This window comes from Mobula birostris, chromosome 1, assembly GCF_030028105.1.
Source record: "Mobula birostris isolate sMobBir1 chromosome 1, sMobBir1.hap1, whole genome shotgun sequence".
Lineage (NCBI taxonomy): Eukaryota > Metazoa > Chordata > Chondrichthyes > Myliobatiformes > Myliobatidae > Mobula > Mobula birostris.
In genome coordinates this window covers 85,905,056-85,932,219 of record NC_092370.1, presented here as the reverse complement: position 1 = coordinate 85,932,219, position 27,164 = coordinate 85,905,056, and the positions used below count along the sequence as shown (strand labels likewise).

General features: G+C 41.8%; 1 protein-coding gene across 8 annotated transcripts in view; it reads right to left on the bottom strand.

Moving 5' to 3' along the window:
• The window catches only part of cep192 (centrosomal protein 192), a 228,056-nt gene that overhangs the window by 200,429 nt on the left and 463 nt on the right, over positions 1–27,164 (bottom strand). For all 8 annotated transcript variants that reach the window (XM_072258457.1, XM_072258408.1, XM_072258373.1 and 5 more), the window contains exons 2-4: positions 14,511–14,699; positions 10,884–11,006; positions 2,760–2,926 (exon numbers count right to left, since the gene is read on the bottom strand). In XM_072258457.1, the coding sequence (XP_072114558.1) occupies positions 2,760–2,926; positions 10,884–11,006; positions 14,511–14,674 (454 nt within the window). In that variant the 5' untranslated portion in view covers positions 14,675–14,699. The remainder of the gene's footprint in view (positions 1–2,759; positions 2,927–10,883; positions 11,007–14,510; positions 14,700–27,164) is intronic.

Below are 27,164 nucleotides of genomic sequence, written 5' to 3'. Positions count from 1 at the left end.
CACTATATACTACCCTGAGATTTATTTTCTTGTGGGCAAACAACCAGAGTGCAAAAGACAACAAACTGTGCAAATAAAAAATAAAGACCAGAATAGTAATAATAAATATTGAGAACACAAGTTGTCGATTCCTTGAAAGTGAGTCCATAGATTACGGAAATCAATTCAGTGTTGGGCGAGTTAATTATCCTCTCTGGTTCAAGAGTCTGATGGTCAAGGGGTAATAACTGTTCCTGAACCTGCACCTGAGGCTCTGAAATCTCCTTCCTGATGGCAGCAATGAGAAGGGAGCATGGCCTAGATGGTTGGGGTCCTTGATGATGGATGTTGCTTTCCTGCGATAGTGCTTCTTGTAGATGTGCTCAATGGTGGGGAGTGCTTTACTTGTGATGGAATGGATTTTATCCACAACCTTTTGTAGGCTTTTCTGTTCAAAGGCATTGGTGTTTCCATACCAGGCTATGATGCAACCAGTCAATATACTCTCTACCACACATCTGCAGAAACTTGTCGAAGTTTTGGATGTCATGCTGAATCTTTGCAAACTTCTAAGGAAGTAAAGGTGCTGCCTTGCTTCCTTCATAATTACACACGTGCTGGGACCAAAACAGGTCCTCTGAAATAACACTGAGGAATTTAAAGTTGCTAACCTTCTCCACCCTTGATTCCCTGATGAGGACTAGCTCATGGACCTCCTGTTTCCTCCTCCAGAAGAGAATAATCTATTCCTTGGTCAAAGTTCAGCCTGATTTTCAGTCCCTGTCCTAGATGCCGATTCACTGTCATCTTTGATTCGGCCAAAAGCAGTGTTGTTAAATATGGCATTTGAGCTGTACTTAGCCAGAGTTTCAGTATCCCACCTATATACTGATTTGTCACCATCTTTTGTTCAGGCAGTGACAGCAAACTTAAATATGGCATTGAAGCTGTGCTTGGCCTCACAGTCATAAGTATTGTAAGGGGGTTTCGATTTTTATGTTACTGCGGAGGCTAATTAAAATGGCATCTTTGTTATGTTAATCTGGGGAATGCGGCTTTGTTGTCTTAAACGCTGAGAAAGTTTGCGCTAGCAGCTTGTTGTGGTTTAGAGGGTGATAAGAAATACGTTATTAACCAATTGGGATAGTTGTTATGGTTTTGGTGTATTTGAAGATACTGTTTGCGAGGGGGTTTTGGGGGAGAAGGCAGGAGAGCGAGACAGAGGATGGACGAGGTGCTGTGAGACCGCTAACGGGGTCGGACCCCGAGCAGGACGTTCGGCAAGGAGACGGAGACGGATTCGTGTGGAGCATCTGGTCGACCACCGTTATTGGTCCCAGGCGGCCGGTCGAGGTGGTCCGAGGTGTCGCAGTGTGAAGAAGGTGGTCCTTGAGCTCCAACAGGTTTTTTTTGTGCACGAAGAGATTGAACTTTGATAAGTGTGGCGCCTTTTATTTTCCTTTTATATTTTATTCTCTATTAATTATATAGTTCCAGTAATATCTATAAACTGTATATCACTTAATTGCATCTGGTGTATTGTCTGTTATTTGGGCAGGGCGGGGTACCTCACACAGCATCCACATAAACGAATTACCCAGTTTGGCAGGGCCGAGGCTGTTTCCTTAGACGACAGCGAGCTGAGCGACCCTGAGGGTGGCCAGGGGGCTACAGTATAAACCAAGTAGAGCAGAGGGCTAAACACACAGCCTTGTAGTGCACCTGTGCCAATAGTGATGGTGGAGATGTTGTTGCCAATCGGAACTGGCTGGGATCTGCAAGTGAGGAAATTGAGGATCAGGATGCACAAGAAGGTATTGAGGCCCAGGACTTCGAGCTTATTGATTAGTTTTGAGGGGATGACAGTGTTGAATGTGGAGCTGCAGTCAATGAAGAGCAACCTAATGTATGCACCTTCACTGTCCAAATGTTGAAAGGTTAAATGAAGAGATGCCACTATCACTGTAGACTGATACCTTCGCTACTTTGGATTTTAAAACAACTTAGTAGCTCAGCAGTAATTGCACTTGAAGACGCATACCAAGCTTTGTAGACATTAAAGTTTCAAGCTGGACTTCAAGCCAGCTAAGTCAGATGATCTTAAGTAGGAAGCACTAAGTGCGCTAATGGGGGGCAGCAACTGGAATCAAATGTAAGTGTAAATACAGGATGAAGACTTCAATCAACGACTGAACATTTCGAAGCTTACTATAATCAGATTTTCAATATCTGGTATCTCATCATTACCTCTGATGTAACTAATTATTTGCCATCAGCAGCATTGAAAAACAACAATTGACATACCAAGAATATCATTCAAACGAGGAAGGAAACCATGTCAAATTAAGTCCTACAACATAGTTAAAATAATTTCTGCAACAAATGATTCTGTACAGAAAAATAGTACCCCAGGTCAAATCACTTAACTAGAATTGTGGAATTGTTCCCACACAGGAAGCTAAAATTTGGCTCACTAAGTTGGTGTAACAAAGAAAAAATCAATTTGCTAAAAATCTGACTTCCTCAACAGCATGGACCTATGCAAAATTAAAAAAATATAACTTAAATGTTCATTTGCAATTTTGTATTTGAATAAAATAGAATTTTTTTTCCAACTAAACTTCCCCTTGCTGTTCAAAATTAATTTTGGTTACAATGCCTTCATTGATTTGTTAACTTTGTTGAATCTTTCAGATATATGCGAAGTTTCCTTTATGACACTTGCGTTTGTTGCAAGCCATGTTTGAAAATAGTGTGCACACAGGGACTCTCAAACATACCATCTAGATTTTCAAGAGATATCCTGGATTTAGCATCACGACGGTAGTTTAACTGCCTTGACAATCCATACTGTCCATTCACTTCTGATGCAGAAGAATCAAGTTCATTTGTATGCGTCTTCACATCAGAGATACGATGTGCATCAATGAAATCATCCACATTTTCCCTGTATAAAAAATTAATGACAGAAAATGCAGTGATATCACATTTCCAAACTTCAGCGAATCTCTTGCTTTTGAGCAGTCAAGTCACAATATTTTTAAAATTTCAAGATTTATATTGCAAGAACAAGTTATAGACCATCATCAACTCAATAATGTTTTATACCAGTGATTCCCAACAGGGGCGGTTACATGTCTTAAGGGGGCGTTAGGAGTCATCATGGGGGGAGGGAGGGGGGCGTTCAAGATTCTTGGTGGTGGGCGGCAGTAAGCAGCACCCTATCTTGAGGCACGAAACCTGATGAACTGTTAGTAGAGCAGGCACATCCAAAAAAAAAAGGATGAGGCAGTGGAACACAGGAAGAACCATAGCTCTGCAGATGGTGAGCACTCATCACAACATGCCTGAAACCCAGCAATCTCATCCAACCTTACCAACCAAACAGACATTTTTGGGGATGCATAGATTAGCAATCAGGATGCCCAATCCCCTTGACTCACAGCGCAGAATGACCTCATGCAATTTAACCCTCTCAACTTTCTGTGCAGTTCTACAGAAAACAGATCATGCAATGATACAGTGCTGGCTGAAACCAAACAGTGAAATACAATTTATCAGGGAACCTGCTGACCCCAAGGATCCCTCGAGATGTTCAAAGCAACCTCAGCTTCTTATATAAAGTCAAGAACCATTTTTGGGGATTGAGACCTTACATGATTGGTCAATCGCGCTAAATGGAATAGTATAAAAGTAGCCTGCCGAACACCAGCTCTAAAAAGGATCTAAAAAGCGTGGATTGGGACAGGTTGTTCTCTGGCAAAGATGTGATTGGTTGGTGGGAAGCCTTCAAAGGGGAAACTTTGAGAGTGCAGAATTTCTATGTTCCTGTCAGGATTAAAGGCAAATTGAATAGGAATAAGGAACCTTGGTTCTCAAGGGATATTGCAACTCTGATAAAGAAGAAGAGGGAGTTGTATGAAATGTATAGGAAACAGGGGGTAAATCAGGTGCTTGAGGAGTATAAGAAGTGCAAGAAAATACTTAAGAAAGAAATCAGGAGGGCTAAAAGAAGACATGAGGTTGCCTTGGCAGTCAAAGTGAAGGATAATCCAAAGAGCTTTTACAAGTATATTAAGAGCAAAAGGATTGTAAGGGATAAAATTGGTCCTCTTGAAGATCAGAGTGGTCGGCTTTGTGCAGAACCAAAGGAAATGGGGGAGATCTTAAATAGGTTTTTTGCGTCTGTATTTACTAAGGAAGCTGGCATGAAATCTATGGAATTGAGGGAATCAAGTAGTGAGACCATGGAAACTGTACGGATTGAAAAGGAGGAGGTGCTTGCTGTCTTGAGGAAAATTAAAGTGGATAAATCCCCGGGACCTGACAGAGTGTTCCCTCAGACCTTGAAGGAGACTAGTGTTGAAATTGCAGGGGGCCCTGGCAGAAATATTTAAAATGTCGCTGTCTACGGGTGAAGTGCCGGAGGATTGGAGAGTGGCTCATGTTGTTCCGTTGTTTAAAAAAGGATCGAAAAGTAATCCAGGAAATTATAGGCCGGTGAGTTTAACGTCAGTAGTAGATAAGTTATTGGAGGGAGTACTAAGAGACAGAATCTACAAGCATTTGAATAGACAAGGGCTTATTAGGGAAAGTCAACATGGCTTTGTGCGTGGTAGGTCATGTTTGACCAATCTGTTGGAGTTTTTTGAGGAGGTTACCAGGAAAGTGGATGAAGGGAAGGCAGTGGATATTGTCTACATGGACTTCAGTAAGGCCTTTGACAAGGTCCCGCATGGGAGGTTAGTTAGGAAAATTCAGTCGCTGGGTATACATGGAGAGGTGGTAAATTGGATTAGACATTGGCTCGATGGAAGAAGCCAGAGAGTGGTGGTAGAGAATTGCTTCTCTGAGTGGAGGCCTGTGACTAGTGGTGTGCCACAGGGATCAGTGCTGGGTCCATTGTTATTTGTTATCTATATCAATGATCTGGATGATAATGTGGTAAATTGGATCAGCAGGTTTGCTGATGATACAAAGACTGGAGGTGTAGTAGACAGTGAGGAAGGTTTTCAGAGCCTGCAGAGGGACTTGGACCATCTGGAAAAATTGGCTGAAAAATGGCAGATGGAGTTTAATACTGACAAGTGTGAGGTACTGCACGTTGGAAGGACAAACCAACGTAGAACATACAGGGTTAATGGTAAGGCACTGAGGAGTGCAGTGGAACAGAGGGATCTGGGAATACAGATACAAAATTCCCTAAAAGTGTCGTCACAGGTAGATAGGGTCGTAAAGAGAGCTTTTGGTACATTGGCCTTTATTAATCAAAGTATTGAGTATAAGAGCTGGAATGTTATGATGAGGTTGTATAAGGCATTGGTGAGGCCGAATCTGGAGTATTGTGTTCGGTTTTGGTCACCAAATTACAGGAAGGATATAAATAAGGTTGAAAGAGTGCAGAGAAGGTTTACAAGGGTGTTGCCGGGACTTGAGAAACTCAGTTACAGGGAAAGGTTGAATAGGTTAGGACTTTATTCCCTGGAGTGTAGAAGAATGAGGGAAGATTTGATAGAGGTATATAAAACTATGATGGGTATAGATAGAGTGAATGCAAGTAGGCTTTTTCCACTGAGGCAAGGGGAGAAAAAAAACCAGAGGACATGGGTTAAGGGTGAGGGGGGAAAATTTTAAAGGGAACATTAGGGGGGGCTTCTTCACACAGAGAGTGGTGGGAGTATGGAATGAGCTGCCAGACGAGGTGGTAAATGTGGGTTCTTTTTTAACATTTAAGAATAAATTGGACAGATACATGGATGGGAGGTGTATGGAGGGATATGGTCCGTGTGCAGGTCAGTGAGACTAGGCAGAAAATGGTTCGGCCCAGCCAAGAAGGGCCAAAAGGCCTGTTTCTGTGCTGTAGTTTCTATGGTTCTATCCCGACAAACATTCAGATTCCAATCCTTGTCAACATAATTTTACCTGTTGATATCATCACCTTGCCATTCCTTTGCGTGCCGCCACCATCAATCTATTTGAGTCAACTTGCTGCCGTCATCAGCATCCAATAGGCATTCCTTGTTTTCCCCCCAGTGTTAATCTTTTATTTTACTTTAGCCCCGTTGATGACAGGGCTAAAGTAAAATACAGTACAATCTCTATGAGTCTGAAGGCGACGAAGCCCTGAATTATAATCCTGCTATGCAATAGAAACGACAGAAAATGCGTCAATACAATGTTACATACCTGGAGTATAGTTCTATTCCGTTCCCATCAGATCAACGACACCCCATGTGTCTTATTTGTAATACTGTACTGTCTAGTGAAGCCATGAAACCATCAAGATTGCAGCAACACTCCCATAAAAGACACCCTGAAAAGGCGACTTATGGTATTACTCAGTTTCAGAAGATGAAAGAAGCATTTGAAAAGTGTTGCACACTCGAGTCATTTGCCAAGAAAGCTAAAAATGACCTTGATCATGGTCTCACTGCTTCTTATAACATTTCCAAAATGATAGCAAAGTGTGGAAACTCTCATACAATTGGTGAAAGATTAATAATGCTTGCTGTGTCAGAAGTGCTCACTACCATTCTCAAAATAGATACCAGCATTTTAAAATAAATTCCTCTGAGTGGTAACTCTGTAGCTTGTCACGTTGACGAAATGAGTGAAGACATTGAACATCAACTACGCACAGAGCTACAAAAACCAGAATTTGGGATTCAACTGGATGAATCAACTATGCGAGACAACGAGGCACTGCTAATGGCGTATGTATGGTTTATCAAAAATGGAAACGTTTTTGAAGAGATTCTTTTTTGTAAAAAGTTAAAAACAAATATCAGAGAACCAATCTACGAGCTCAAAATGTATATTGAGAATAAAAGTATTCCGATTAGAAACACGATTTCCTGTGCAACAAATGGTGCACCATACATGACAGGACGTCATGCTAGTATAGTGGCATTTATGAAAAAGAAATTCTAAGTCTGTTTGCAATCCATTGTGTAATTCATCAACATCTCGCAACAAAAAACATCAGCCAACAACTTTTTTCAAACATGACTTTTGTAATATCTGCTTTCAACAAAATTAAAGCTCATCCATTAAATAGCAGACTATTTCTCCAGTTGTGCCAAGATAATGAGAGTTTGAATGCTTGCTTCTTCACACTAAAGTGCAATGGCTGTCATAAGGCTGTTGCATAAAACATTTCTTCCACCTTTTTGACACACTGGTTGAATTTTTGCACAGTCAACAAGATCTTGGGAAACACATTTGAACTTCTGTGTGGAGATGTGGCATACCACACCGATCTGTATGACAAAATGAACATTCTAAATATGAAACTGCATGGTGAGAATTTCAATTTAATCCAGGCAAAAAGTGCAATGTCCACTTTTATCCGAAAATTGGAAATGTTTCAGCAAAACATTGGAAGAAGAATGTTCAGTTTCCCTGCATGGAAAGTATGGCACTCTCTTTCACAGACAGTGATTTGGTAAGAGTATTGCTTACACCTGCAGTCACTGAAGAAGGATTTTCAGAATCGATTCAAGGATTTGAACGATCTGGAAATTCCAGACTGGGTAATTAACTCATTTCTTTGCAAGGTGGGAGAACAGGTAGAGAGCTTGCAAGAAGAAATTATCGAAATTCAGAATGATGAAGAAGCAAAATTGCTTTTTAAAAATATTGGCTTTTGTGGTACATGGCTACACTGTCATACAAAGTTTCCTGGTCTTTGAAGAGCCAAACTGCTCTTCATTGCATTTCCATCCTCCTACCTTTCTGAAAGAGGCTTCAGTGCAGTGAACCACATACTCACAAAAATACAGAAACCACTTGGACACTGTTACCCGTGGAGACCAAAGACTTTTGCTGTCACAACTTGAACCAGATATTTCAACTCTTGATAAAAACCAACAAGCTCAAGGATCACATCGATATAGAAGCTGCTGTACAGCATACAGATACTGTGTAAGCTAGATTTAAAGACAAATGAAAATTTAAAGCAGAATCATTTTTCTCATGTTTGCATATGGTCGTCATGTTTTTTACACTATAGGGACACTGGAAAGTACATTGTGCCTAAGAGAGACACTGACAAGTATGAAGGTGCTTTATGGGGCATTGTCTAGTATGAAAGTTTCTGAGGGGGTGTTGGGCTTAAAGGTTGGGAAACACTGGTTTACACACATCAAACTTTTAAACACTTTTCCAAAGTTTCATCCATACCTTGATATTGTCACATGCAGATGACACTTAACATGATAAACACTGATACTATTCATAAGACCATAAGACATTCAGATCAGATTACATGATGTAACAGAAACTTCCAGAAGATTCTGACATTCCATGGTGAAGTGCATCAGGTTTGCAACTATACTAAATATAACACCAGCGCTCATTTACGTAAAGTGCACTAATTAATTTAATTTTTTTTTTGCTATCAATACACAGGAAGGCAGTTTTTCTATTTGCACACATTGAATCAGTAAATGGAGTCTATTCCTGTGCACTGACCTTGAGAATGGTGAAATAGACAACTAAATTAAGCAAACAAGCTGGAAATTTTACTCTAAAGCTTCTGAATTAAGGTGCTTCATGTTCCAGAAAGACTGTCATTCAATACTGGCAAACTGAGTTCAAGGAAATTGTCTGCATCTTATGCTCAGATGTTCCACACAATCTTCAAATAAATTTATAAAAACCTCTTATGTAGGTTGAAAAAAAGAATCAAGACTTTTTATACACCAAAATGAAACTAAACTCATGGGGTTTAAAGAGGAAATCAAAATGCTGATCTGAAAAAAAAAGCAGAGAGCATAAATGCTGTAATCACTTTTTAGACAGGAGGAAAGTAAACAGTGATGTAACGCAGGGGTCACTTTTTTTTACATTATCCACATTGCACTGGAACTCATTTTGAGAAAACTTAAGAGTTTGTAGATGACACAAAATCTTGAAGTATAGCAAAAAGTGAAGACAGCAGATTGCAGAAGGCACACAAAATAGTGTAATGGACCAGAAGATGGGCATGCAAATTTAACTCAAAAAGTCAGTGCTATTAGTCATTGACTTTAACTTGTCACTTTCCTTGAAACAGTTTTCTTTTAGCTTTATATACAGATGTTAAGACCAGCCAAAATCTGTCTGCATGTATCAAACAAAAAAAAAATCTACTGATGCTGTAAATCCAAGCAACACACAAAATGCTAGAGGAACTCAACAGGCCAGACAGCATCTATGGAAAAAGGGTAGAGTCAATGTTTTAGGCCGAGACCCTTCATCAGGACTGGACAAAGAAAGATGATGAGTCAGAATTAGAAGGTGGGGGAGGGGAGGAAGAAACACAAGGTGATAGGTGAAACTGGGGGGATGGTGGTGTGAAATAAAGAGCTGTGGTTAATAGGTTAAAGAAATACAGGGCTGGAGAAGGGGGAATCTGACAGGAGAGGCTCGAGTCCATGGAAGAAAAGGGGGAGAGCACCAAAGGGAAGTGATGGGCAAGTAAGGAGATAATCTTTCCATCATCTCCAATGGGATTCCACCACAAAGCACATCTTTCCTTCCTCCCAACCCTTACCCCGACTCCCAATTTTCTGCTTTCCATAGGGATCGTTCCCTATGTGACTCCCTTGCCCATCTTCCCTCACTGATCTCCCTTCTGGTACTTATCCTTGCAACTGATGTTAATCCATGGCCTTCTCGACGGTCATAATGAGGCCACACTTAGGTTGGAGGAGCAACACCTTATGTTCTGTCTGGGTAGCAACTAACCTGATGGCATGAATATTGATTTCTCAAACTTCCGATAATGCTCCCCCACCTCCCTTCACCATTTCCCAACCCCGTTCCCTCAATGTCACAAAAACAAAGGAGCTGGTTGTGGACTACATGAGGAATGGAGACAGGCAAGCCCCTATAGACATTAATGGATCTGGGGTTGAGAGGGTGAACAGCTTGAAGTTCCTCAGCCTACATATCACCAAGGAACTCACGTAGTCTGTACATACTAGCTGTGTGGTGAAAAAGGCACAACAGTGCTTCTTTCACATCAGACGGTTGAAGTTTGGTGTGAGCCCCAAATCCTAAGAACTTTCTATAGGGGCACAAATGAGAGCATCCTGATTGCCTGCATCACTCAACTGTACTTCCCTCAATCACAGGACTCGGCAGAGAGTGGTGCAGACAGCCCAGCACATCTGTAGGTGTGAACTTCCCGCTATTCAGGGCATTTACAAAGACAGGCGTGTAAAAAGGATCCGAAGGATCATTCCGGACTCAAGTCACCCCAACCACAAACTGCTCCTTCTGCTACCATCCAGAAAATGCTACTATAGCATAAAAGCCAGGACCAACAGGCTCCGGGACAGCTTCTTCCACCAGGTCATCAGACTGTTTAACTCATGCTGACACAACTGTATTTTTGTGTTATTTTGACTATCCTGTTGTACATACTATTTATTATAAATTACTATAACTTGCACATTGCACATTCAGACAAAGACACAACGCAAAGAGTTTTACTCCTCATGTATATGAAGAATGTAAGTAATAAAGTCAATTCAATTCACTCTCACTCACCTCATCTCCTTACCTGCCCATCACCTCCCTCTGGTGCTCCTTCCCTTTTTCTTTCTTCCATGGCCCTCTGTTCTCTCCTGGCAGATTCCCCCTTCTCCAGCCCTGTATCTCTTTCACCTATCAACTTCCCAGCATTTTACCTCACCCCTGCCCCCTCCCGGTTTTACCTATTACTTTGTGTTTCTTCCACCCCTCCCCCCACCTTCTTACTATGACACCTCATCTTTTTTCCTCCAGTCCTGATGAAGGGTCTCTGCCCGAAATGTTAACTATACTCTTCCATAGATGATGCCTGGCCTGCTGAGTTCCTCCAGCATTTTGTATGAGTTGCCTGCATGTCTCAAGTTCGGCAATGACCAGATACTTACAAGTCATCTTTAAAACTAAGGACAAATTTTTTACAGGTTTCAGAATATGAAACGTTTGGTGGATGTATTTCCATGACAGAAAATCTTCCTTCTTCCATGTATGAAGCTTGACTATCTGGAATTCTAGAGGAAAAACATAAATTCTCAAATAAATTGCACAATAATGCACATACATATTTAGAAACAATAACGCTGTTGTTTCAATGCTTTTCTGAAACTTTCTGAAACTTTCTGAATTTGTCTCACAGAAGGTTGTAGGCTTAACTGATTCATATGTAGAAAGTAGATATTTTTGGACAGAAGTATCCAGGACCAGTTCTGCAAGGCTTTACGAGGGTAATGGGCATGACGTAATCAAATTACCTGATTGGCCTAGAAGACAACCTACCAAAAAAAAAAGCTGCAAAAACTGACAGCCTGCAAATCTACCCTCCCAGCTTTCCAACTTTGCCATCTGTTAAACCTGTCATTTACCTACTTCCCCACCCCCTCAATGAAGTTTTAACATCCTTTACTCCTCAGCTTAAAAGTTCCAATAAAGAAAATTAGACCTCATGTTAGATCTAAACTGGAGCAGTTTCTGAAGTCAAATTCCCCACTAACTTCATGCTCTACTTTTGGGATTTTATACAGAGTCCCCTGGCACAGGGCAAGCAAGAAGCTGTCAAAGTAGCTCAGCATTTATGGACAAGTACAAATTTCCTGGCATGTATGACTGCAATACTAACTATTCTTTGCAGAACTGCCAAGTTTCCAAGGAAGTGCAGACCCAAATATCAAGAGGATAATATTAATACTTAATAACTTATGATCAAGACTGAATAATTACACACTTCATTTAACCTCAGTCCAAAAAAGGGGGTCATTTTTCAGCCAACATCAAATTTTCTTTCTAACAAGCACAGGCTTACATTGTACAATGGCAACACAAGTTTGCTTGGGTTACCACATTCTTTGCACAAGCACGTGTCAATCTATTGACCATTTGGTCTGGCAGATGAACATGCAAATAAAGTGGTATGGATCACATATGGTGGACAGTGAAGGGGGTTGTTAAAAGTCATAACAGGATCTAAATCAACCAGGAGAGTGGACAAAAGTTCAAAGCAAAATTTATCATCAGAGTGCATACATGTCACCACATAACCATGACATTCTTCTTCTTGCAGGGATACTTAGCAAGTCTATAGAACAGTGACTGTAAACGGGATCAATGAACAACAAACTGAAAATGCCAATATAAATAAATAGCGATAAATAACATGCATGAAATTACAAGATTATGAGTCCTTAAAGTGAGACCACTGGATATGGGAACACCAGAAATAGAATGTGTGGCAGATGGAATTTAACCCGGACAAATGCAAAATGATGCATTTTGGGAAGTTTATCTAGGCAAGACAAAGATGGTGAAAGGCACTTGGGGTCTAAGTATGTAGTTCCCTGAAAATAACAGCACAGGTAAGCAGGGTAATGAAGATAAATTTCACAAGTACTGGGATGAAGTGAAAAGCTTTATTTAGCATGCCAGAAGGATCATTCCAAATGCAAGTATATCAAAAAGGAAAAGCAACATCAGAATGCAGAACATAAGAGTTAATTACAGAGAAAGTTCAGTGCAGGTAGATACAACAAAGACCATAAGAAGTTTAGATTGAGAGATCTAGAGGTTATCTTATTGTCTGTTTAAGAGTCTCAAACAGCAGGACCGAAGCTGTCCTTGAGCAATCCAAACAAAGTGCTGGAAGGAATCAACAAGTCAAGTAGCACCTACGGAGGGGAATAAACAGTTGACATTTCAGGCTGAGACCCTTCATCTGTTTCAGCCGTCCCTGAGCTTGGTGGTAACTTGGGACAAGATGCTACACTTATACGTAACACTGGTGAAGCCATACTTGGAATATTTTTTGCAACTCTTGACAACACACAAAGGGAAGGTTGTGAGTAAGCTAGAAAGGATGCAGAAAAGATTCCAAATTGCCTTGTTTAGAGGGTTTGAGTTGGAGTGATTGGGTCTGTTTTCCCTGGAGTGAAGGAAGCCAAAAGATGACAAGACAGAGGTATGTAAAATTATGGGAGGCATTGACAGGATTGTCAGTCTCGTTACCATGTCTAAAACGATAGCTCAGATTTTTAGGTAAAGGGAGATGGTTTAAAAGGGAATCATAGAAAACACAGAAAACCTACAGCACAACACAGGCCCTTTGATCCACAAAGCTGTGCCGAACATGTCCTTACCTTAGAAATTACCTCTGGTTACCCACAGCCCTCTATTTTTCGGAGCTCCATATACCTGTCCAGGAGTCTCCTAAAAAACCTTATCGTATCCATCTCCACCACCGCTGCCGGCAGCCCATTCCACGTACTCACCACTCTCTGTGTAAAACACTCACCCCTGACATCTCCTCTGTACCTGCTTCCAAGCACCTTAAAACTGTGCCCTCACGTGCTAGCTGTTTCAGCCCTGGGAAAAAGCCTCTGACTATCCACACAATCAATGCCTCTTATCATCTTGTACACCTCTATCAGGTCACCTCTCATCCTCTGTCACTCCAAGGAGAAAAGGCTGAGTTCACTCAACCTATTCTCATAAGGCATGCTCCCCAATCCAGGTAACATTCTTGTAAATCTCCTCTGCACCCTTTCTATGCTTTGCATATCCTTCCTGCAGTGAGGTGACCAGAACTGAGCACAGTACTCCAAGTGGGGTCTGACCAGGGTCCTGTATAGCTGCAACATTACCTCTCGGCTCCTAAACTCAATCCCACGTTTGATGAAGGCCAATGCACCATATGCTTTCTTAACCACAGAGTCAACCTGCGCAGCAGCTTTGAGTGTCCTATGGACTTGGACCCCAAGATCCCCCTGATCCTCCACACTGCCAAGAGTCTTACAATTAATACTATATTCTGTCATCATGTTTGATCGAAAGGAATTTTTCACAAAGAGTAGTTAGTATCTGAAATGAACTGCCAGAGTAGGAACATTTAAGAGGCATTTGGTCAAGTATTCAAATGAACAAAGTATAGATGAATGGGAATTAAGCCAGGCAAATGGGTAATTTTTTTAAATATGCATTATGGTTGATATTGATGTGGTGGGTCAAATGACTTGTTTCTGTGGTGTACACATCTATGACTCTATATAAAATAAGATCCATAGATCCTTTTTCCCCCATGATAGGGGCATCAAAAACCAGAGGGCATAGATATTCGGTGAAAGGAAGGGGTTTTGAAGTGGATTTGAGCGGAAAACATTTTCTCCCCTTAGAATGGTTGATATCTGAAGTTCACTTATGGGGGAGATGATGGATTCAGATGCAATCATCACCTTACAAGACATTTAGGAAGACATTTAGGAAGACATTTAAGGAGGCAAACCACAGAAGGATACAGATCTAAAATAGGCAAATGGGATGAGTGAAAATATTCAAAGAGGTCAACACAGACATGGCCGCCCAAAGGGCTTGCTTCAATTCTGCACAACTCTATAACTCTGGATAAGGGGAAAAGAGGTTGACGTATAGAATCATAACTCCACTGAAGGGCAGAACAGACCCAATAGGTTAAATGGAGGATTCCTTTTCCTGGTTCCATATAAACATGTACATCAAACCAAAGACCTCACCTGCTACCCAAATCTGATTTTTTAGCAACTGTTGATGCAGCCACAGGAAGTCCAAAATTTGAAGTAACAGTAACATTTTCCAGTGTTTCATTGCTACTGCTCCTCACAGACTGCAACAGAAAACTAGGAAGTGTCTCATCCTCCAAGGTCCTGATACTTTCCATTATGTTAGGGGCATTTGATCATAACCTGAAAACAAAAATAGTAATGAGAAACATACTCACGAAAAGTTTGATTTGTCTAAGTCAACTCAGTTTAGCATTTGTTTCAAAATAACATCAAAAGTTCAGTTCTTTTTAATCCAGAAATTGCTAATGTAAAAATTAAATTGAAGAAAATAAATTTATCCCATTAAAATAAAAACCCAGGAAATTATGTTCAGCGAGTGAGGCAGCATCTTTGAAGAGATAAAACATAACCTGCATCAAAAATGACAAAAATTAGGGAAAATCTTTTGCACTACCTCGATGGTTACTGTAAGGGTTTTTTTTGGATAAAGACACCAAAAACTACACATGCTACTTCAAAAAGATTCAAGATTGTTTATTGTCATTTCCACTGCACAAGTGTAAAGGAGAAAAAAATAATTTTACTCAGCCCTGCTGCAGCACAAAAAACATGGTAAGATAAAGAATACAATAATTTTTAAAAAGCCACAATAAATATAAATACATAAGATTGCTTAAACATAGATTAATTATATGCCTAGAAAGTGAAAATAGGCAGAGGAGAACAACAGGAATTCTGCAGATGCTGGAAATTCAAGCAACACACATCAAAGTTGCTGGTGAACGCAGCAGGCCAGGCAGCATCTCTAGGAAGAGGTGCAGTCGATGTTTCAGGCCGAGACCCTTCGTCAGGACTCGTCCTGAAACGTCGACTGCACCTCTTCCTAGAGATGCTGCCTGGCCTGCTGCGTTCACCAGCAACTTTGATGTGTATAGGCAGAGGAGAGCTTGTGCACAAGGTAACCGACAGGAAATGATAAGGTAGTGGTGGTTCATGGTGTGGAAGGGCGAGTTAGTGGCTGGAGGTATAGATCAGCTTTACTGCTTGGGGAAAAGTAACTGTTTTTGAGTCTGGTGATCCTGGTGTGAATGCTTTGTAGCCTCCTCTCTGATGAAGATAGGACAAACCATCCATGAGCAGGATGAGTGGGATCCTTCAAAATACTTCTAACCTTTTTCCATCACCTTTCTGTATATGCCTTTTGATGGCAGGTAGGCTGGTGCTGGTGATGTGTTCAGCAGTTTCTCCTTTGAGGCACCTGTGAGATTTCGCGATTGAATGTGTAGAATCATGATTGTGCAAAAAGAGCCTCATGAAAGCCCTACATACAGGAGATTCCCACATTATAGCAGTTCACGTAACAGAAGTTCAATCTCATGAAATTTACACCACCAAAAAAATTCTCACCAGATGTCTTAAATTCAGTTCATTGCAGTTTCTCAGCTGGTGGTAAGGGTTCAACAATTTGCATTTTTGAACTAATTCAGATTCTAATGAAAACATTCTTTACAATTTGCATGTAAAAAGGCTTTAACTCTATTCAAGGCCAATAAAACATTTAAAAACGCAAACACGAGAAAATCTGCAGATGCTGGAAATTCAAGTAACACACACAAAATACAGGTGGAATGTAGCAGGCCAGGCAGCATCTATCAGAAGAAGTACAGTCGACGTTTCGGGCCGAAACACTTTGTCAGGACTAACAGAAAGAAGAGATAGTAAGAGATTGGAAGGTGGGAGGGGGAGATCTGAAATGATAGGAGAAGACAGGAGGGGGAGGGATGAAGCTTAGAGCTGGAAAGGTGATTGGCAAAAGGAATACAGAGCTGGGAGACCATTTTGCTGAACACCTACGCTCCGTCCGCCTGAGAAAGCAGGATCTCCCAGTCGCCACACATTTTAATTCCACATCCCACTCCCATTCCGACATGTCAATCCATGGCCTCCTCCACTGTCAAGATAAGCGCCCACTCAGGTTGGAGGAACAACACCTCATATTCCGTCTGGGTAGCCTCCAACCTGATGGCATGAACATTGATTTCTCTAACTTCCGCTAACACCCCATCTCCCCTTCTTATCCCATCCCTTATTTATTTTTATTTCCCTTTTTCCTCTCTCTCTCTGTCCCTCTCACAATCACTCCTTGTCTGCTCTCCATCTTCCCCTGGGCTCCCCTCCCCCTTTCTTTCGCCCTAGGCCTCCCATCCCATGATCCTCCCCCTTTTCCAGCTCTATATCCCTTTTGCCAATCAACTTTCCAGCTCTTAGCTTCATCCCTCCCCCTCCTGTCTTCTCCTATCATTTTGGATCTCCCCCTCCCAAATCTCTTACAACTACTTCTTTCAGTTAGTCCTGACGAAGGGTCTTGGCCCGAAACATCGACTGTACTTCTTCCTATAGATGCTGCCTGGCCTGCTGTGTTCCACCAGCATTTTGTGTGTGTTGCAATAAAACATTTAGCAGGTTACAATTCAACGGCACAAACATAATTTGTGAACAGAACTTACTAGATTGTTTGCTTTCGTAAACTGACTTTTACAGCAGGTACTCTGGCAAGGTCCTTCTATGTTTCAAATTTAAAACTACTCTGAATAGTTGGGGGAGAAGATCTCCAAGGCCTTGCCCCTTTAATTTTCATAATCAGAATCAGGTTTATTATCACCAGCATGTGTCATGAAATTTGTTAACTTAGCAGCAGCAGTTCAGTGCAGTACATCATATAAAATAAACATATGTATATGTAGATTGAATAGATTAAAAATCATGCAAAAACAGAAACAATATATATTAGAAAAAATAGTGTTCATGGGTTCAATAAGCATTTCGGAATTGGATGGCAGAGGGGAAGAAGCTGTTCCTGAATCACTGAGTGTGTGCCTTCAGGCTCTGTATCTCCTAACTGATGTTAAGCGAGAAAAGGGCATGCCCTGGGTGCTGGAGGTTCTTAATAATGAACGCTGCCTTTCTGAGACACTGCTCCTTGAAGATGTCCTGGGTACTTTGTAAGCCAGTGCCCAAGATGAAGCCAACTATATTTACAACCCTCTGCAGCTTCTTTTGGTCCTGTGCAGTAGCCCCCCGCCCCCCATACCAGACAGTGATGCAGCTCGTCAGAATGCTCTCCACAGTACATCTATAGAAGTGTTTTTGTTGACATACCAGATCTCTTCACACTCCTAATAAAGTATAGTCACAGTTTTGCCTTCTTTATAGCTGTTTCAATATGTTGGGACCAGGTTAGTTCCTCAGAGATCTTGGCAACCAGGAACTTGAAACTACTCACTCTCTCCACTTCTGATCCCTCTATGAGGATTGGCATGTGTTCCTTCATCTTACCCTTCCTGAAGTTCACAATCAGCTCTTCTGTCTTACTAACATTGAGTGCAAGGTTGTTGCTATGACAACACTTCACTACTTGGTATATCCCACTCCTGTATGCGGGGGCAGCGCTAAGGTGGTGCTGGCTGGTGCTATAGCCCCAGCAGAAATTGCAATAGCACCAGCGTAGCACCACCAAGAAATTAACTGCAATTTCACATACAAATTTCTCTGTACAGTTTTGAATACAGCTTGTTTCTCCAGTTGATCTGGTGAAACAGCGCCCCCAATTACTATAGCACCCATGCAGCAAAAAAAGTTATAAACTCTATCAGATCCACTCTACAATTCTGCTTATTCGTTCGTTGTCAATGTCTTGCCGTTGCTGTCCTCAGATCAGTTAAGCTGATCTAAAATCACTTAAGGTGGTGATGTCACTCACTCCCACTCCTCTCACTCACGCGAGAGATTGATAGTATACATCCAGGTGCAGATCCATGGTCTCGCGAGTCTAACCAATGCCACACACACACATTGTGCTTTAACAAGCTAGCGTCGGCCTGGCACATGCATTATTTTGGCGGCGTGAGAAATGGATCGATTTTTAGTGAGAAAACAACCTCATCCAGAGGAATCAGTGGTGTCTCAACCTGAGCCTGTCTTAATTGAAAGTGACATGCAGAAAGAAGTAAGTGGGGATGAGGACGACAGCAGTTCATCGAAGGAGTGTGAGGGCGAAGTAGAGGAACAAGAAATGGAGTGGGATTCGGAAGAGAACGTGGATGAAGCTGCTCTTAGTGCTAGTGGGAATACTGTTAGCGATGCTAGCCAGTAGCCTGAGGAAGGATCCCGTCGGCCAGCATTGAAAAAGTACCCTTCGCTGCTCGCAACAGTTTGGCAATCAGCAAAGGAGTTTTATTCATGACTGGTTTGACTGACTGGAATATCCAATCACAAAATATACTACGTTCTGCTTCGCATGCAGGCATTTCCTGTGTGGAGGACATGGGTTCCATTCTGAGTCTACCTTCACTGTCACCAGTTACTGCAACTGACAGAAAGCTACAACAGCTTTCAAAACCCGCCATGTAAGTACAGCTCATATGTTTGCTCTGGATGCACAGGCCAAATTCAGATTGAGAAAACAAGATGGTTCAAGATTGGGTTATGCTCAACAAAGGACATGCAAAGATTGTCCAAGAAAATCATGTGTATATGAGAGCAGTGGCTTAGTCTTTAGCAAGGACAGACAGTGAATGACACAGTGGAATTTCTAGCTCCAATAAGACCCTACCGCGATGCATTTATAGATTTATACAAACTAATCTGCATATCACTGACTCTACCTGTGACATCTGCCTCATGCAAACGGAGTTTCTCTTGCCTCAGACGCCTCAAAAACTACCTAAGGAATAGCAGCGGCGATGCTCAGAACAGCAACTTGGCCCTGTTGGCCATAAACAGCCGGAGGACCAAAGCACTTGACATCCAGAAAATCATTGATGCTTTCACCACCAATCACAACAACAGACGGATTGTGCTTCTCTGAAAACATCAATGGTGAGTGCAGTGATTTTTTTTAAATTTGGGCCAAGACTAATGCTGATTATTATTATTATTTTGTGGTGGATACACCATAGTCCTTATGGTTCCTGCAAATCCTAAACTATTACATTTACTGCTATTAAGCCTATTGGTTTTGCTTAGACTTCCAAGCGGTGATTCTGTTGGTATTGAGAGAGTAGAGCAGTGGGCTAAGCACACACCCCTGAGGTGCACCAGTGTTGATTGTCAGTAAGGAGATACAAGGGATGATTGATAAGTTCGTGGCCTAAGGCAGGAGTCAATTTTAGAAAACCTAGCACATTTATTTTTCAACATAGCTCCCTCCTACATTTACACATTTAGTCCAGCAGTCGTGGAGCATACGGACCTTGGACCTCCATAAAGTGTCCATGGCATGGGTGATTGAAAAGTTCGTGGCTTGAGGTAGAAGGAGATGAGTTATACAGCTCTCTTTACATGCACATGCAGTTCAACTCTTTGAATAATTATGCAGAAAGTTAACCTAATAACTCATCTCCTTCTACCTTAGGCCACAAACTTATCAATCACCCCTGATGAGTTATTAACTTCAAACTTCCTGCATATCACTCAAAGAGTTGAACTGCATGTGCACATAACGAGAGCTGTATAACACATCTCCCTCTACCTCAGGCCACAAACTTATCAATCACCCATGCCGTGGACACTTTCTGAAGATCCAAGACCTATATGCTCCACGACCGCTGGACTAAGTGTGTAAATGTAGACGGGGACTATGTTGAAAAATAAATGTGCTAGGTTTTCTAAAATTGACTCTTTCTCCCTTAGGCCATGAACTTATCAATCACCCCTCGTATTATCACCAATCCGCACAGATTGCAATCTTCCGGTTAGGGAGTCGAGGATCCAATTGCAGAGAGAGGTACAGAGGCCCAGGTTCTGTAACTTATCAATCAGGATTATGGGAATGATGGTGTTAAATGCTGAGCTATAGTCAATAAACAGCATCCAGGTGGTACAAGGCCATGTGAAGAGCTACTGAGATGGTGTCTGCTGTTGACGTATTGTGGCAATAGGCAAATTGCAGTGGGTCCAGGTCCTTGCAGAGGCAGGAGCTCAGTTTGGTCATGACCAACCTCTCAAAGCATTTCATCACTACCGACGTGAGGGCTACAGGGAGAATTTTTAAACCTTCTCTAAACCCTTTCATGCTATTGACTCTTCCCACTTGTGCTTTGCCCACGTCTTTTGTACCATAGACTCTACCTTAGATCAGCTCAGCCGTTTGTTCTTGAATTTTTTTCTGGCCCAGTCCAACACTTATAGTTCTAAAGAAAATCTAGCTATTCTGATGACACAACCTGAGCTTACCGAGAACAAACTTTCTGTGACATTTCCCACATCACAAAAATAACCGTAGTTTAAAAGTCAGAGAAAAAAAAACCTTGCTTTTCAACAGCCATATTCATGATTATCTGGACGTATCAGATCCTCTACAACCAGCAGCAAGTCCTTGCACAAACAATAAGGAGACTTGGCTAATGCAAGTCAGAAAGGCAGTTGCTGAAAATCTGAAATCAGAAAATTCTAGAAACATCCGCAGTAATTGATTGCTCCATAATGGCTATTTTTAAATCATTCACTGAGCAATAAATATTGGCTGCAATCAAGGTACCATCCTTGTTTTCACAACAATACTGTGAAATTTTTTACATTCCATTGGAAATCAGTTTCATCATCACTGCATTACAAAATAATTAATGCAAAAAAATGGAATAATGAGGGAGTGTTCATGGAACATAGAGAAATCAAATGAAGAAGCTGTTCTTGAAATGTTGAGTGTGGATCGGGACCGTCACAGAGGCTGCTGAGTGAGCTTCCAGGCGGCTATGGATCAAGAGGTGTGACCTGTGGACCAGTGCTGCTGGGACACAAGCCAGTGCCTGGCTGGGTAATCTGGGCGAGGGTGTCTGATGTTGAAAGACCAAAACACCCAATAACCCCAGGTTACATCATTCATCGATGATGTGTCCCAGTGCATCCGAGGATGTATCTCAGCATCAGGAGGTAACAAGAAGAACACGAAGTAGGCAGGACAGCTCCGAGTGGTATTGCTCACTCAGTATGCACTGCAATGTCCGTCATTCTGGAGTTTTATACCTAAATGAATGATACTTAGCCCGTGAGCCAGTTTGGCTGGTCGGTACCATCTGAGGGGAATAATGCTCATAGTGATTTTTGGCAAGGTATACATCTCTAGAGTTAGAAAATATGTCAGAGCATTGCACCAGTGGTAGCTTTATGTTTCTAGATGAAGTCCCTTCCTGATTAGCTCTAATTGGTTCAGGATTTCAAATACTGTAGTCAACTCTGTGGCTGGTGAATTGATGGTTGGCGGATACCCAACAATATCTTATGAGATTGGTTCTTGGTCCCTGGTGCTGATATTAATACCAGTCCAGCTTGGGATTGTCTGATCCTCTGGATCTGTTTGCCTTGCAGGTGTCCACACCAGGTTCTTCTTGCAGGCAAGAAGAGCAGTTTCCTGGACACAGTATTCCCTGGTTGGGAGAGGCTGTGTGCCCACACGTGCACCTGCTACATATACTTCCAGTGCTTGGTCCTCAATGGTGACTGATCTCTGCTTCAGTTTCTCAATGCGTGGAAGCTCAGCTCTTGGCAGATGTGGTCCATAGACATTGGCCTGTACCACTATGCCATTGACTCTATGTGATGTACCCTTTCCAGTGAGAGTTTCCTCAAGTCTATCGATATTGTCCCATGCAAGATTGGTGAAGACATGAGGCTTGATGGAGACTAGAAGTACAACTCTCTGGTTGGAGGCTGTTGCTAGCTTTTGGAGACACAGAGCACTGTTATTCTCTTCAGGTTGGGAGTGCGACACCCCATGCCCAAGCCTGTTCAGTGTTTGGATGAGCAGTGTTACCCGTCAGTGTTTTTACTGCATAAGGAAGTAGAAGGTGCTTTGGTGGTTTATGTTGACCACATGTCACAGCAGATATTATGTCCTGACTAAATGACTGAACCAGAGCAGTGACCCTCTGTGTCTTGAGTCTTGGTGTCAGGATTTCCAGTGAGCAGTCCAACAAGAAGCCACTCCAGTTGATCCGGTATGGAGGTATGAGCACTATCTTTCACATCAGATGGATGGAATGGCCAGGAAGTCACAGTCATCTCCTGTCTAATGATTGATCTGATATGTGATGAAGTCTGCTCTCTGATCTTGTCGAAATTGGTTGCCTTGGCCCTCCAAACTTTGAGTTCCCTCTGTAGAGTTTGATTTTCCAAGGCAATGTCCCTTAATGATACACTTTCAGGAACCATTAACAATTTTCCTTTGTCATCTGGAAATATATCTACTGAATTGCCCAGCCTCGATTCCAGTTTCCTACGAATCTGCTTCCTTGTAGAATCTTGCAGGAGCGTAAATCCACCAGGTAGCATGAAAATTCAAGTTTCGTGACCAAAGAAGTGACTTGTACAATCATCTTGCTGGGTATGATATCAGTTCTGATATACTCGAAAAGGTCTTTATAGACTTCCCTTTCAATCCTTTTATACAGTTCATCACCATCTGTTTCATCATCATTCTCTTTTTACTCAGGTTCCTTTTTCTTGATTCTGGTATAATCCTTATAGCATGAAACATGATAGTGGGCCTCTGCAGCAACCACGTCTCTGCTTGTTACTGCTAGAATCTTTTCATCTTCCTTTTGGGTTGCACATCCTCGGAGTGGTTGGTCAGCTCTGAGTTGTACAGTTTGTGTAAGCTTTTCATGCCACTTGGAGCCCTTCAGAATTTTCACCTTATTGCAAAAAATTCAGATTTGGTCATACACCCTTGCTTCTGATGAAGATCTCCTACTTGGCCTTTTTGATTTACAGGTATTCTCACCAGCTTCATCAGTAATGTTTTCCTTTTCAGAGTCTCTAAGTCTCTCTTCATGGTGAAGAGGCATCAGCATTTTCAGTGATAGTACATTCTTGGGACTTCTTTTTAGACCATAAGACCATAAGACAAAGGAACAGAAGTCGGCCATTCGGCCCATCAAGTCTGCTCTGCCATTTTATCATGAGCTGATCCATTCTCCCATTTAGCCCCACTCCCCTGCCTTCTCACCATAACCTTTGATGCCCTGGCTACTCAGATACCTATCAATCTCTGCCTTAAATACACCCAATGACTTGGCCTCCACTGCTGCCCGTGGCAACAAATTCCATAGATTCACCACCCTCTGATGAAAAATTTTTTTCGCATTTCTGTTCTGAATGGGCACCCTTCAATCCTTAAGTCATGCCCTCTCATACTAGGTTCCCCCGTCATGGGAAACAACTTTGCCACATCCACTACGTCCATGCCTTTCAACATTTGAAATGTTTCTATGAGGTCTCCCCTCATTCTTCTAAACTCCAAGGAATACAGTCCAAGAGTGGACAAACATTCCTCATATGTTAACCCTCTCATTCCTGGAATCATTCTAGTGAATCTTCTCTGTACCCTCTCCAACGTCAGCACATCCTTTCATAAATAAGGAAACCAAAACTGCCCATAGTACTCCAAGTGAGGTCTCACTAGTGCCTTATAGAGCCTCAACATCACATCCCTGCTCTTATACTCTATTCCTCGAGAAATGAATGCCAACATTGCATTCGCCTTCTTCACTACCGACTCAACCTGGAGGTTAACCTTTAAGGGTATCCTGTACGAGGACTCCCAAGTCCCGTTGCATCTCAGAACTTTGAATTCTTTCCCCATTTAAATAATAGTCTGCCCGTTTATTTCTTCTGCCAAAGTGCATTACCATACACTTTCCAACATTGTATTTCATTTGCCACTTCTTTGCCCATTCTTCCAATCTATCCAAGTCTCTCCGTTTCCTCAGCACTATCGGCCCCTCCACCTATCTTCGTATCGTCAGCAAATTTAGCCACAAAGCCATCTATTCCATAATCCAAATTATCGATGCACAATGTGAAAAGAAGCGGCCCCAACACGGACCCCTGTGGAACACCACTGGTAACCAGTAGCCAACCAGAATAGGATCCCTTTATTCCCGCTCTGTTTCCTGCCAATCAGCCAACGCTCTATCCACTTATGTAACATTCCTGTAATTCCATGGGCTCTTATCTTGTTAAGTAGCCTCATGTGTGCACCTTGTCAAAGGCCTTCTGAAAATCCAAATATACAACATCCACTACATCTCCCTTGTCTAGCCTACTGGTAATTTCCTCAAAAAATTGTAATAGGTTTGTCAGGCAGGATTTTCCTTTAAGGAATCCATGCTGAGTTCTGCCTATCTTGTCATATACCTCCAGGTACTCTGTAACCTCCTCCTTGACAATCGACTCCAACAACTTCCCAACCACCGGTGTCAAGCTAACAGGTCTATAATTTCCTTTTTGCTTCCTTGCCCCCTTCTTAAATAGCGGAGTGACATTTGCAATCTTCCAGTCCTCCGGAACCATGCCAGAATCTATCGACTTTTGAAAGATCATCGCTAATGCCTGCATAATCTCCACAGCTACTTCCTTCAGAATACGTGGGTGCATTCCATCTGGTCCGGGAGATTTATCTACCTTTAGCCTATTCAGCTTCCTGAGTACTTTCTCTGTCGTAATTGTGACTACGCACACTTCTCTTCCCTGCCACCCTGGAGTGTCCGGTATACTGCTGATGTCTTCCTCAGTGAAGGCTGATGCAAAATACTCGTTCAGTTCCTCTGCCATCTCCCTATCTCCCATTACAATTTTTCCAGTATCATTTTCTATCGGTCCTATATCTACTCTCACCTGTCTTTTACTTTTTATATACTTGAAAAAGCTTTTAGTATCCTCTCTGATATTATTTGCTAGCTTCCTTTCACGGTTAATCTTTTCACTCTTAATGACCTTCTTAGTTTCCTTTTGTAAGGTTTTAAAAACTTCCCAATCCTCTGTCTTCCCACTAATTTTTGCTTCCTTGTATGCCCTCTCCTTTGCTTTAACTTTGGCTTTGACTTCTCTTGTCAACCACAATTGCATCCTTTTTCCATTTGAAAATTTCTTCTTTTTTGGAATATACCTGTCTTGCACCTTCCTCACTTCTCGCATAAACTCCAGCCACTGCTGCTCTGCCGTCTTTCCCGGCAATGTCCCTTTCCAGTCAACTTTGGCCAGTTCCTCTCTCATGCCACTGTAGTTTCCTTTACTCCACTGAAATACTGACACATCAGAGTTCAGCTTCTCTTTTTCAAATTTCACAGTGAACTCAATCATGTTATGATCACTGTCTCCTAAGGGTTCCTTCACCTCAATCTCTCTAATCACCTCCGGTTCATTACACAATACCCAATCCAGTACAGCCGATCCCCTAGTGGGCTCAACAAGCTGTTCTAAAAAGCCATCTCGCAGACATTCTACAAATTCTCTCTCTTCAGATCCAGTGCTAACCTGATTTTCCCAATCTACTTGCATGTTAAAATCCCCCACAATTATCATAACACTGCCCTTCTGACAAGCCTTTTCTATTTTCAGTTGTAATTTGTAGTCCACATCCCTGCAGCTGTTTGGAGGCCTATAAGTAACTGCCATCAGGGTTCTTTTATCCCTGTGATTTCTTAGCTCAACCCATAAAGATTCTGCACCTTCCGATCCTATGTCACCTCTTTCTAATGATTTAATATCATTTCTTACAATAAAGCCACGTCTCCCCCCCTGCCTACCTTCCTATCCTTCCGATACACTGTGTATCCTTGGACGTTCAGCTCCCAGAGACATGCATCCATTAGCCACGTCTCAGTGATGGCCACAATATCATACCTGCCAATCTGTAGCTGTACGACAAGATCATCCACCTTATTCCTTATGCTGCGTGCATTTAAGTATAACACCTTAAGACCAGTATTTGGTACCTTTCGCTTTGATTTCACTGCAACTTTATTGCACTGCAACTCATCCCAATAGCTACAAATTTGCCCCATCACCTGCCTGTCTCCAAGTTCTTTAGCAACATCTAAAATAAGGGTATAGTTCCTCATTTTGGCAGCTTCAAGTAATGTTTTCCAGGATTCACAGTCTTGAGGACTAACTAAATGGTCATCTTGTTTTGCTGTTTTCCAGTGTATGCTACTTCTATTTCTTAATAGAAAGCTACCACCGCCGCATTAGCACTAGAGGTGTATACCTTGCCAAAAATCACTATAAGAATTATTCTCACCAGATGATACCAGTGGCCCAAATTTGGGGTCCTGTTTCACGGACCAACTTGCACTCACAACTGACTCCACTGCGAACTGCATTGCAAACAACATGTAATGTTATATCAATCACACTTCTTTCAAAAAGACAATCTCTTGACCCAAGTCTTTCCAAATATCTACCCAATAAGGTTTGACATCTAGGATTACGCTTCTGAAGCAACTTGGCTCAGAAAGAAAACTGCTTGCTGCTATATCAACAATATTAACTTTTATCCTTAAACCCTTGCAACAATGTTTAACAATTCCAAAGTACTTCGTAAAATACAGAAAACATACAGAACATACAATCAGGGCTTCATTATATGTCTTTTAATTCCAATATTAACAGAAGCACAAAATAATGCAGTACAGGAGCACCTGGCTGCCTTAGTCCTGTTGATCCCCCCTTCCTGTTCTCTCGCATTCCTACAAGTTTCTGTTAATCAAATGTTCACCTAATTCTTTTGAATGTTACTGTCGAATCTACTCCTACCAACCTTTCATACAGAGTTTTCTACATTGTAACCACTTTATCCATACTATA